General features: G+C 50.5%; 1 protein-coding gene across 1 annotated transcript in view; it reads left to right on the top strand.

Moving 5' to 3' along the window:
- Nucleotides 1-13063, top strand: part of CCDC33 (coiled-coil domain containing 33) — a gene marked incomplete at both ends in the record, with an annotated part of 94653 nt that overhangs the window by 26464 nt on the left and 55126 nt on the right. Inside the window, 2 exon segments of the mRNA XM_080930603.1 lie at nucleotides 7619-7752; nucleotides 12331-12440. Coding sequence (XP_080786729.1) covers nucleotides 7619-7752; nucleotides 12331-12440 — 244 coding nt within the window.

The raw sequence follows: 13063 nt of genomic DNA, 5'->3' as shown, positions 1-13063 counted from the left end.
GTCAGGGCCAGACAGCAATAGTCAGGAGTGGTGACTGACAATAGTGTGACCCTGGCCCACACTAAGCCTGGTCTTGGCTCTGTTTATGTGACTAATTGGAAACGATACTAGAGGTAAATGACAAATGTGCCCAGAGAGTGTGTAGGCTTCAGACCCCATCTTACATATAGGTTTCCTGAGGCTCAGAGCATTTCTAGGATCCTTGAGTTCACACAACAAATAGGTCCCCAAGCGATGATCCAGGATTCCAAAATCTAAAGTCCTTTAAATCTCCCCAGCTGCACTGGCCTTTTATGCTACACTTGTCCCTCTTAGAAGAGGGCCACTGGCATCAAGGCCCAAACTCAGCCTTTCAAAGAGGCACAGTGACCAGCCTGGAGACCTAACCTGTGCCCTGGGGCTCCTTGGCCAAGGAATCCCAGAGGGCAAACATCTAAGCAGAGAAGGTAGAGGCTGACTCACAGGTTACCTACCTCAGCAACTGCGGGGTGGAGCTTGGCCAAACTAACAATAATAATGTCCATACTTGAGGGACAGTTCCGGAAGAAAGTGACCCCCATGTGTAACTTTGTCCTGTTTGAAGCAGCAGCAATCCAGGTCCCCATACACTCATTGCAGCAGGGCCCTAGGAGGGGAGTGACACTATCCCCTTGTAGTAGGCAAGAAGGCCAAGGCGCTGCAGAGTGAAGGATTGGACTGAGGAGATTGGCTGCCGTGGAGTGGAACGGATAAAGATAACAGTTCCCATCTGACCACTGACTCTAGCCGAGATCGAGGCTCCTTGTCTTCCAGAAGGATGCCCGTGGGGAAAGAGACAAGGCTGCAGAGCAGATCCTGGGTGGGCCCTGGGACTCTGGATCCTGTAAAGGCCCAGCCCTGTAGCCTGATTTCCTGCCCACACCTGCTCCATATGGTTTTACTCACTAAACTCAGGGCCTCCAAATTTTTGTTCGGTGAGAGCCTCCCTATGTCCCAGAGCTGTAAACACAGCTGGTGGTGGTGGTTGAAGTGGGGCTGTCCTGAGACACCTCCACTCCAGCCAGACTGTAGTTACAAGCATTTCCAGATGTTCCGCCTGTCAGCTCAGCACATGTCCCTTGAAGGCTCAGTCTGAAACGAACATTCAGCCCCTGACAGCATGAGCGAGCTCTCTCCAGGGCACCAAACTCCTGAGACACAGCCTAGAGGACAACACTGTCCAACAGAAGCAAGCATGCCTGGAAGAGAGCTCGCAGTAGAGACAGGAAGGACTCTTTCTCCAGTTCCGGTCACAGGACGCAAAGACTGGCCTCACAGCTTTTCACTGAGCATGCGTGGAGCTCTGACCTTCATAGCTGCTCCTCCCCACCAGCTCAGACTCAGTTGCTTTTCTCCCAGGAGAGTGACTTCCCCTGGCATGGTCTCCCTGCCTGTGTGAACAGGCATCTCCTCCTCTTGGGGCCTCCTTTTGTCCTCATTTCTGGGATAACCAGATTCCCTTCCCTGCCTCTAGCCATTTCTCTAGTCTCCACAACTGCAAACATTGTTGCTTTCAGCTCCCCTGGGGCCTCTTCTATGTGCCCCTTCCCTCCTTGGGGTCTCTTCCACCCTCACTGTACTCTGCCTCCCCTCTGCCCTGTGTGTGTGCATGTAGACAGAGACGTCTTTTCCTGTGTGGGGGGCCATTCGATACAGGTTTCCATTAATGGAGAAAATGTTTAGGGAACAAGTCTGGATCCATAGCCATGGAGCAAGGACCCAAGACTCAAATCAACAACTGTGTACCTGAAACCTAATCCACCTCTTCTGGCTTTCAGTGGCACCAACCTAGAATCCTCAGAAAACTGTGGGATCTATCTCTGAAGAGAAGAGAAGGCAAAACTTCCCTCTTCTGTTTCCACAGAAAAGCACTATGAGGGTACGGGAAGGGCTACTAGGTCTCCCCAGCATCCTTAGACCCTCCAGCAGTGCTCTTAACATTGTGAAGGTATTGGAGTAATTTGGTCCAAAGACTACCTTCAGAACAGTGTCTGGGGACTCAGAGGAGGATGGCCTGTGTGTCTGGCAAAACCAGAGCCAAGATCCAGCTACAAGGCCCTGTGAGAACGGGAAGGCCAAGATCTGTAAGGGATCTGGAGAGGTCGGGTGCCCCCATAGACAGGCTTTGCTTCCCCCATTTTTAAAACCACTCTACTGGGACAGCCCTTTGGAATCTGAACTTGCCTTCTGCTTCCAAGGTAGGGCTAGAAGCTGCGCACTGGAGGCAGGGTCCCAGCATTAGAGCCCGGGATGCCCAGCACAGCTTCAGGGACTTACTTTCCATGTGTTTTCCAGTCATCTGGTGTCCACTGGCCCAGACTAGGAGATAGGAAGGAGCACCTGAAATTACTAGTCAGGTCTCTGCCCCTGAAGTCACTAGTATACATGGGAGGAAGGAGCTGGTAAGATGACATTTGTCTCCACCACTCATGAGAACAGCGGGGCAGTCCCCAGCACTTGGGCAAGGAGATATCCTTGACCTCAGAACTAGGGTGTAGGCCAGGAATAATAAATCTGAACATTCAGGAGGAATTCTGAAGCTGGAAAGTTCACCTCAGTGTCTGGCCTGAGTTCTTCCTGTGTTGCTTACAGAAGCAAGGGGCTGCTGTGAGAGGGAATAGTCAATGCTTGATCTGTTGAGAGAATGTCAAGTCATGAAACCTCCTAAAGTTGTCTCACCCAGGCCCTCAGCTTGTCATGGGGCCTGTCAGTCACCCACACAAGATTTTGTTGCCGCCCTGTCCTAAGAAGGTGACTTTGGAGAACCTCACCAATACAGGACAGATATTCCTGAGTCCGTGTGACTACACAGCAGCTCTTTCAGCCCCATGCTGTCCCCAGCTCCAGCGACAAAACCATCTTTAGAAAACAGGAAGGCCCCTTTCAGAAGAGAGAGGATATGATAGTGTCCAGTATACAGGGTTGACCCAAAATTTACCCCAGACATTGTGCTCTGTCAACCATAGTTCCCATTTGGACCATGTAGAAAGACCCCCCCCCCCACTCCTCAAGTTCCAAAAAGGGATGATGTCCCCACCCCCATGAAAGGGTCCTCTGAGAAGAGCTGAAGTGGAAAGAAATGGGTCAGGGCAAAATCTCCTTTTGTTTGTTTATTCGGGCTTTTAAAGATGGGTTCTTATTGTGAAGCCTTGAGTGGCCTAGAACTTGTTATTTAGACCAGGGTGGCCTTGAACCTGCAATCTTCTCCTCCTAAGTGCCAAAATCACAGGGATGCACCATCACACCCAGCCTGACCTTTAAAGAGTTTTGGCTCGACCAGATGCCCTTTCTTGTTTCCAAAGCTAAGGCAGAGTTATGTTCCTGTTGGTAGGGGACTCCTGCCCTCAGATCGCACTTTCCTGGCTCCAGCCAGCTGTTCTGTGAGTGGAGGCTATCCTAGTTTGCTTCCTCATTGCCTGGAGGCTATCCTAGTTTGCTTCCACATCACGAGCAAAGACAACTTGGAAAAGACAGGGCTCAGTTCAGCTTACAGGTTACAGTTCTTAAGAGGGGAGCCAAGGCAGGGACTCAAGGCAGATGCTTACACAGAAATCTGCACTTGTTACTGGCCTGCTATCCCTGGCTTCCTCCGCTACATTTCTTACACAACCCAGGCCCACCTGCCCAAGGATGGCACTACCCACAGTGGAAAGTGCCTAAGATTCTCTCTTCCCAGGAATGTCTACATTTATGTCAGAATGACAAAACCAAGCCAAGGACAGATGCCCACCAGGTGTAATTAGTAATCAGCACAGAGGCCTACCAGGTGTAATCAGCCATTAGTGATGGTTCATTAGTCTGCAATTAATCAATAAAACTCAAGATGAGAGCCCATCACTCTGCAGAAGATAGAGGCTCATTTATGCCCTAAATGACAGACTGGTTATCCAGGAGTCCACAAGGACTTGAATAGCCTTGGAGGCAGAAGAGGATGAATAAAGCAGGGGTGTGACTACCAGGCTAAGTCTGAAGTAGGAGATGGATGAGAAGGGGCTTCACATTGGACTCTACCCGCCCTAGATTGGTATCTTGCTCTTTAAGGATTTCCTGGGTGCAGCTTTTTTGCTCAGCGGTTGCACGAGGCTTAGCAGAGTCCAAAGGAATCAGGGATTTCCCTTCCTCTCTGTGACCTCGAAAGACCCTGAATGTGAAGTCTGGAATAAAGGGAATTCCAGAAAGGGCTCATTCAGGAGACCCAAACAGCTGACTACCCAAGCCTCCCACCCTGTGACTTGCCCTGAGCTGGCTCCTGATCTCCAAATCTGCCAGCCTTCCCTATGGAAAGCATTCTGTTCCCAGGGGACTTCTGTGAGCCTTGTCTCCTCCAGACACCTTCCCTAGCCATGGTAGGTAAGCTCAGAGATAAGAATGCAGTCCTTGATCTTGGGGGGATGTCTTCAGTCTGCTAAGTGCCTTTCAGGAGGCTTGAGGCCTAGGAGTCTGGCTGCCACTTGCCTTCTAGAAGATGAGGAAGCCGGTGTCCTTAGCTCAGGGACTGACTTGAGGAAGACTGCGGGAATTGCCTGGGCCTAGAAGCTGACCTTAAGAACATCTAGTCTAAACCTGCCTTTCTAGTTTCTCCAGGTGAACCATAAATAGAATCATGATGGACCACTTTGAATGGTAGCAGAACCTTCGGTCTGCCACATACCTATCTAAAGGCCTGTGGTCCATTTTTCTCAGAACCTGTTTAAGTGCTTCCTCCCCCGTGTTTCTGGGAACATTGCTATGGTCCTATTCATCCTACTAAAGCTTGTCAGGACCCCAGCAGCCAGAACAGACTGAAGTGGGGCCCTTCTCTTTGTTTTGCTCCCCTGGGGGTCTGTCCTGGGATTGACCGTCTGGAGAAGCCAGATGTTCTCTGAGATGGGGGAGATGGGTGTAGATGGGCCTGAAGAACAGTGGGGGGAACTGGAGGCTAGGAGACCGCTGGGGAAGTGAGGAGAGGGATGGAGATAGTAAGGGGACACTAGAGAGATGGCTCAGTCAGTAAAGTGCAAGTGGACCAATCCCAAGGTCCTGAGTTCAGATCAGTTTTCAATACCCATGTAAAAAGCCGTGTTGCCTGCACCCCCAGGGCTGAGAACGCAGACAGAGGATGCCCGCACCTCGTTGGCCAGCTAGCCTAGCCAATCTTTTTTTTTTTTAATTTATTTCTGAAATGCCTTGTCTCAAAAGAGATGGAGCTAGAAGATACCTACAGTCAATGTCTAGCATCTACATACATGTGCATATTCATACATACATGTACACACATGTGCATACAGGGTGTCAGGGGAGAAAATGGGCATATAGTGGGACATACAAACTGAAACAATGTGTGTGTACATACATGCCAATCCGTATGTGTGTTGTGTGAGTATGTGTGTGTGTGTATGTTTGTGTGTGTGTGTGTGTGTGTGTGTGTGTGTGTGTGTGTTTGTATGTGTGTGCCTCAGCCTCCATCTGTGTCTGCTGATTGTCCATATCTCCAACCCTCGGCAGCAGCCAGTGGGAAGCATTTCCCTAAGTTGTGACCTTGAGGAAAAATAAAAAGTCGAGAAGCTTCTCAGTCCCTCCTACTCACAGCTGCACTTGGACCTGGCCCCCCTCTCGAGGCTGGGGCGGGAGCCTCAGATGACACAGGTTCAGAGGCCTGCACCCTGTGAGAGGTGTAAGCCTTGTTGGAACTTACATTTTCCTACAGCTTGGGGCCCAAGGTAAGTGCACCCCTCCTCCGAACCCAGCCCCAGCCCCATCCTGCTGACACTGGACTAGGTCTGAGGCTTGAGAAAACAAGCACCAGTTACTTAGCCCCTGACTGAAGCTGCCAGACTGTTTAGCAAGGGTGGGGCTTTGGAGACAGGGAGAGAGGAGCCTAGATCCTTGTAGATGATGAAGGGGATGAGGTCTTAGAACTCCTCATCTCTGAGGTTGTACTGGTCGGCCTGAGCTCCCTCTGAGCCTGTGGGCCTAGAACTCAGCCAGGTGCAAGATCACAATGAAGAATTGAGACTGGGAGTTGGGAGACAACTGGTCCCTGACTTCCATTCTGGAAGGAATCAGAAGGCTCTCCCCACCCCCAGCTCCGGTTCTGGACTCTCATCAAGGCCCAGAGGAGTCAGTGAGCTGTGCCAGGAAAAGCCATTACCCTGACAGACTCCACCACCTGCTAAAAGCTTCCTCCCACCCACCTCCCTCCCCTGGGCCTCCTCCCTGTCTCCCTTCAGCTCACGCACCTATCCTGACCACCTCTTGGCTAGGCTGGGGGAGACTTAACTCTTTCTGGTCCTGAGGGAAAGCTCCATCTAACTTCAGCCGATGGGTTCCATCTCAGTCCAGTCCTGACTTCCCACATCCTTGGCTTTGTATTTTCTATGCACACGGAGTCATTTGAAAGAAATGCCTAAGAGGCTCCCAAGATGAGCCTGTGAGGGGGCAGGTTTGTGACGTGTGACATGGGGGAGGGCCTTCTTTTCTTCCTGCGTGTCCTTAGTGCGCCCACATTTCCATGGTCACTGCTGCTGCTGCTGCTGCAGCTGTCTTCCTCTGCCTCTGTCAGAAGTGCAGAGCACCGCGTGGGAAGCTGAGGTGTCTGCATTTACACCAGCATGGCGGGCTGGTGGCAAAGTCTGGGAGCTCTCTGCTCTAAGGCTTTGCAGGTATGGCTATTAAGACAGATTAGAAATATAGAATGTCAGGAGGAGGTGCTCATGTGGCACCCCTCAATAGCCCATGGTCACAGAGATAGGACAAAGGGATGACAGAGGAGGATGTACCAGCCCCCCCCCCACACACACACACATTGGGTGTGTGGCGCAGCCCCTCTCCTAGAGGCTGGGTCAGGCACTGCTTGTCCGTGATTGCTGTAATCAATGTAGCAGCACCATTTACAGCCTGAAATAACACTAGGGTCTTAATTCTTTCATTGAGCTGTCTAATGGCCCTGGATCGCAGGGACAGTCATCCTCTACACCTTCTGTCTATACTGAGCTGCAGAAACCCCAGGATCCTTCCTCATCTGCATAGCCTGTCCCTAAGAGTCTGGGTGCTCAGGGGGGCTGGGAAGCTCTCTCTTCTGCCCTTCGCCAGACTCCCAGTGTTCTGAATACAGTGGGCGTTATGGAAGGCAGGGGAATTGGTATATCCCACTGAAAGGATTCAGAACTGAAGCATCTGGGTCACCTTGGCTCTCTGGGCCACCCACTTAGAGAATAAAGACCAGGAATGAGACACTTAGGTGGGGGTGGCACACAGCCAACTGTCATCCAGAAGCATTCTTCCACTGAAAAGACCCCACAGAAGAGGGTCCAGATGGGGTTTGTGCATATGGGTGCCTGCCAGGAGCCCTCTTTGGCAAGGGGCAGGAATTCACAGACAGGTACAACATCTGTCCTGCTTTTGTTGTGTGTCTGGCTTCTGAACCTAAGCGGAGGCCCCAGCACTGGCCAGGAAGATGGTGTGGTCACCAAACAGGACAGCTGAAGGGAGAAACCGGGCACCCATTGAGCCTAGAAGGACATGAGTGTGTGTGGAGAGCTGTCCACTCTCTGTCTACTGTGTCTACACAGTGAAGCCCAAGAAAAAGCCGCTCTCTAACTCAGCTGTCCCTCCTCTCCAGAAAGACCACATCAGAGGAAACCAACATTCACAGCCCTCAAGCAATGACCTCCGTGACCTCAGAACCCACCAGATCCCCCATCTGGGGGGACACAGTGAATGTGGAGATCCAGGCAGAGGACACAGGGCGAGAAGGTGAGGCTGGGGGTTGGGCACCGGCATGTGGGAGATGCATCGGAGAGAGCCCCACCCGCCATGGAAGGTAAAGGCAGGGGCTCTCAACACAGCTGGAGACCAGCTGAACACCTCCCTGGGCCCAGATCAAAGCATTTAAAAAAAATCATAATCCCATCACGCCTCATCTCCCCCAGCCTGCTGGAAAAATGAGTTGTTCCACATAAATGAATTTTCCAGACAATGTGAGCTTATCCTTTTTTATGACGGTTGTGATTATTTTCATGGCTGTTATTACTGCCATGTCCCACTGAAATGGCACGTTATAGTTTTGTAGCACGTCCCCATGCATCCATCACTTGAGTCACCGCCTCCTAAGAGGAGAGCTATGCTACAAGTCCTTGGGCTATGTCACCGGAGCTCCAGGTTCTAGCTGAATTTGGGTTTGTGTAATGCCTCTTAGCTAGAATAGATCTCTATCCCAGGCTAGTCCTTCCTGGGTCTCAGACCAGGTACCAGCACACGCACATGCAAGTGTACCCTGTGCATTTCTCACTGTGGGAGCATCTAAAGCCCCCCACCTTGAGTGAAAGGTTGGATGGACATGCTCTATTAACTGCTGGTGTCAGACCTGCCTGGAAGCACTTGCAGAACAGAACAGAGGACCCCTGCCATGTCCCTGAACTCAGAACATCACCCTCCTTGTAGGTGGCTCTAAAAGACTTTTACTGCCCGCCCCGCCCCTCGTTACAGAGCCAAAAGCTGACAGTCAAGACTGAGAAGGAAGGAGATAGCACAGTAGGCTCCAGCACCTGCTGGGGTAGGGGGTAGGGAAGCAAGAGAATAGTTTTCTTCCTGTGAAAGAAGTGGTGGAGCTGTGGGGATGGTTTAAGAAGATGGGGAGAGGGGGAAAGTTAACCTGGGATTTTACACAGATGTAGATGTGTGCTTATACATTCATGCCTTTGTGAAGACCTGTGTGCTGTGTGCTGTAGCCACCTCTCTCTCTCTCTGTCTCTCTCTCTCTCTGTCTCTCTCTCTTCCCCCCTCTCTCCCTCCCTCCCTCCCCCTTTCCTCCTCCTCTCCTTCCCTCCCCATTTCCTCCCCCATCTCCTTCTCTCTCCCTTTCCTCCCCCTCTCCTTCCCTCCCCCTTCCTCCCCCTCTCCCTCCTATCCCTGTTCCTCTCCCCCCTTCCTCTCCCCCTCTCTCTCTTCTCCTCCACCTCCCCTCACCCTTCCCTCCCCCTCTTTTCTTTCCTCCCTCTCCCTTTTGTCCCTCTACCCTTCGCCCCCTCTCAAGTGTGTGTGTGTGTGTGTGTGTGTGTGTGTGTGTGTGTGTGTGTGTAGATGTGAATGGGCCCTCCTGCCATGCACAACCGGGATGTACTGAAGAAAGATGTGATGAAATGAGTAGTCTGGGTCTTTGGGTAGCAGGAGGCAGGACTGACTACAGAGTGACAGCAGGGTTAGGACACCAGTGAGTCAGGGTATATTGGCAGGCACCTCTTGGCAGATTGAAGCTGCTCTTTGGAACCTAGTTGGAACTGGTTGCTGTGGTGATATCGAGAGGGGGTTGGAGTAGGGAATTGGGGACCAGGCCAAGAGGCAAGATAAGGGTGGGAGGTAGCTCAAGGACACACTAACAAAAAGCAAATGGGAATTTTAGACCCTGGGTCAAGGCCAAAGTGGGTGGGTAGCCAAAATGGCGTGTTGACCACACATAAGGAGTGGTGGAGGGAAGAAGGGTTCGGTGCCCAAACAGGAAGCTGAGGAAGCATGTTTGGAACATGAAGACAAGACCATAGTAGGAATGGCTGACCACCCCCGCCCCCGTCACCCCAGTAGTTAAAGCTCAGGGCTGGTTTCCTACAAAGGTAGGCTGTTCTAAAACACGCAGATGCAGGGTCTCACAAAAATCTCAGTTGGTTTGAGGAGGGGGGTTCAAAGGGGGTGTATATTTACAGCTTCCTTGGCTACTGTGGTCTGGTCTTGGCTGGGAATCCTGGGATACCCTGGCAGAATCTTCCCAGGTCAGCTCAGAGATGGGTGTTTTTGAAGAGCTGCAGATGGTTAATAAAGAGAAACTGGCCAGGGCTGGGGGGGGGGGATTGCTTATTCATATGCACATAGTCCTTCCTCAGCAATCTTAGGGATGGGTAAGATTCTTTCTGCTTGGGTTGTTTAAAGTATTAATGTTATACAGGAACTCAGAGAGGCCAAGTGACTTCCTAGAGGAAACAAATTAGTATCTTAGTAGGAAAATCCAGACCTACTGACTTCAAATCCGGGAGGTATACTTTCTCCTGGTCAACTGTGAGATTTTCTGGTGCCTCTTTCCTACTGGCTATGGATCCCATGTAGCCTGCTCTTAACCAATGCTGTCCCTTCTCTATGTGTAAAGAAGACTAAGAACAAAAGAACAGCTTCCTTCTCTCCCTCACTCTGCTCGGCGGGTGGGAGGGGTGCACAGGGCTGGGGCAGCAGCCATTCCTGGTGCTGAAATGTTCTTTGGGGAACATGCATACTCCTTGCTCTCCCTTGCCCATCTTACTCTGGATCTCTTTTAGCTTCTCCTTCTTCGAGCTTCATCTTCCTTCCCCTACCCCTTCGCCCTGCTTCTCTCCCCTCATCCCCCATCTCTTCCTCCTTTTCAAATCATAGATTTCCAACAATGAGAAAATGCATCAAGAGTCGCCCATCCAGCCTCCTCACTGCCCATCTCTTAGCTGTAGCTTGTTTGCTCCAGTTCTGTGGCCCCTCGGAGTGCCATTGGTCATTAGAGAGAGAGGTGATGATGCTTGCCATAAAAATGTATAGGAATAATAGCTACTTGCTATCACCAGACACGGGATACAGCAGGTGCCCATGAGTAGGCACCATGATCATTTCCGGGATGACGGCTTTCTCCTTAAAGTTTGTCCTGATTTTATGAGACTATGTAAAAGTGTTCACTAAATGGTGTGTTGATCTTAATCTTAATGTCTTTGGAAGAGAGACTGGAGAAATAGCTCAGTGCTATTTCTAAAAGCACCGGCTACTATTGCAGAGGACCTGGACTCAGTTCCAAGTACCTGCATGGCAGCTCACATCTGTCTAACTCCAGTTCTAGGGAGCCTGACACCCTCTTCTGGCCTCTGCAGGCAAGAGTCTCTCACATGGTGAACATGCATACATGAGGTGACTCTCGTCCACAAAAAAATATAAATAAATAAAATCTAACTTCCCAGGGCTGGAGGGATGGCTCAGTGGTTAAGGGCACTGACTGCTCTTCCAGAGGTCCTGAGTTCAAATCTCAGCAACCACATGGTGGCTCACAACCATCTGTAATGAGATCTGATGCCCTTTTCTGGTGTGTCCTAATACTATGCACTTATATATAATAAATAATAAATATTTTTTAAAAAAGAAAAGGTTAAAAAGAAGGAAAATGGGAGGAATCAGGTTTTCAAAAAAAAAAAAAAAAATCTAACCTCCCCAAAGAATTTAGTTTACTTGGAGTAGGCTTTTTTTTTTAATTGTTTAGTTTTATTTTATGAGTATAGGTGCTTTGTTGGCCTGCACGTCTGTGCATCACCTGCGTGCAGTGTCCACGGAGGCCAAAAGAGGACAGAAATGGAGTTGCCAGTGTTGTGAGCTGCCATGTGGCGCTGGAAATTGAACCCAAGTCCTCTGGAGAACCGACATTGCTCCTGACACTGAGCCATCTCTCCAGCCACAAATGTTTACCCCAGGTGGTGTACCATGACAAACTAAAGATTCCTCTTAAGTCTAGCTTGATGAACCAGTAAGTTTATTAAGGTTGCTTCCAGGAATGTGGGTAAGGACTTACTGTATTAAATTCCTTCCCTGTTGTCGTGATAAAACGCTGACCCATAACAACTTAGGGAAGAAAGGGTTTATTTGGCTCATAGCTTATAGTCCATCACTGGGGAAGCCAAGGCAGAAGCTCAAGGCAGGAGCTCAGAGCAAAAGTCAGTGGAAGAACTCGGCTTACTAGCTTGCTTTCTTTGGTCTGCTCAGCTGCTTTTCTCATACAGACCATGCCCATCTGCCTAAGGATGACACCCCCCACAGTGGGCTGGGGCTTCACCTATATCAATTATCAATTAAGAAAATGCCCTCAGAGGCGTGCCTATAGTTCAGACTGATGGTGGCAGATAAATGTTGGTGACTCTAGCTTGTGTCAAGTTGACAAAAACTGGCTACCACGGTTCCAAGTGATGCGAAGACGGCTGCATCACTGGAGAGCTCACCCTCAGCATGGGTGACGGCGACACGCACCCACCGATGCTGCATCGCAGAGCTTCTGGATCAAGTTTCCGGCAACTCCACCGGAGAGTCTGCTTTTGCCAGGTGTTGACTGCTGTCATCTTAGGGAGGGGTTGTGAGCCTTGTCATTCTCTAAGCCTTTTCGTTTCGTAGTCTTCCTGAGTTTTAAGAGCCTCCCTCCAGAAGGGGATGTAGCGATTCTAAGAAGTTAGCTACACAAGGAAAAGCATGCAGACCTCAGTGTGCTCCATTCTCTGTCTGGTCTCAGCAAGGTTGCATTACCGTCACTGTCTCACATCACTGGAAAAGCTTCCTCTCTCTCTCCCCCAGATGTGATCCTCAAGGTGATGGACAGCAATAAGAAGGAGGAGCTGGTGTCCTATGAAATCCCCATTAAATACCTGCGTATCTTCCACCCATACCACTTTGAGTTAAAAAAGGTAAGCCCAAGCAAGCCTCTGGACCTAACCTCTGGCTGGGTAGAGGAGATCTGATGGGAAGTACTTTGATGTTCTCAGTTCTCTGAGGACAGCATCGAGGGTGGGTCCAGGCCGTGTTCCTCCCAAGCCAGAAATGTAGAGTATATATTTGACAGGCAAACATTCCCCAGAATGAACCCTGTCAGGGGAACACCCAAGCATCATCAACCTGGAAAATGGAGTCTAGCCTCTCAGCCTTGGACTGGATTCCTTAGTGCTGACTGGTGAAGAAGAAGATGCACTCTGGTTGCTCAAGTACTTATTAAACACCTACTGTATGCCTGGTGCTGGGCCATGGAGGAGAAGCCTCCCTTTGCTCTCCCCTCCAAGCACACTCCAGAACCCTTCCTTTCAAAGGAAACCCTAACATGAGATCAGATTCTCTGGGTTTGCCTTAGCTTTGCCACTTTCTAGCTGTATGTCCACAGGAAGCCACTTTACCATGGTCCTCCGCTGCTCCACAGCAAAGGTGAGACAAGGCACCTCTGGACAGGCTCCAGTGTGGAACTGGCTAAAGTGCCTGTCATGTGGGAAGCACTCAACATGTGTGGTTCCCATTCCTACTCCTCCCCCAGGCCCTGGCA

This window comes from Micromys minutus (assembly GCF_963924665.1).
Source record: "Micromys minutus genome assembly, chromosome: 16".
NCBI classification, from domain to species: Eukaryota; Metazoa; Chordata; class Mammalia; order Rodentia; family Muridae; genus Micromys; species Micromys minutus.
The sequence above is the reverse complement of the archived record's forward strand: the minus strand, read 5'-3'. Positions and strand labels throughout refer to the sequence as shown.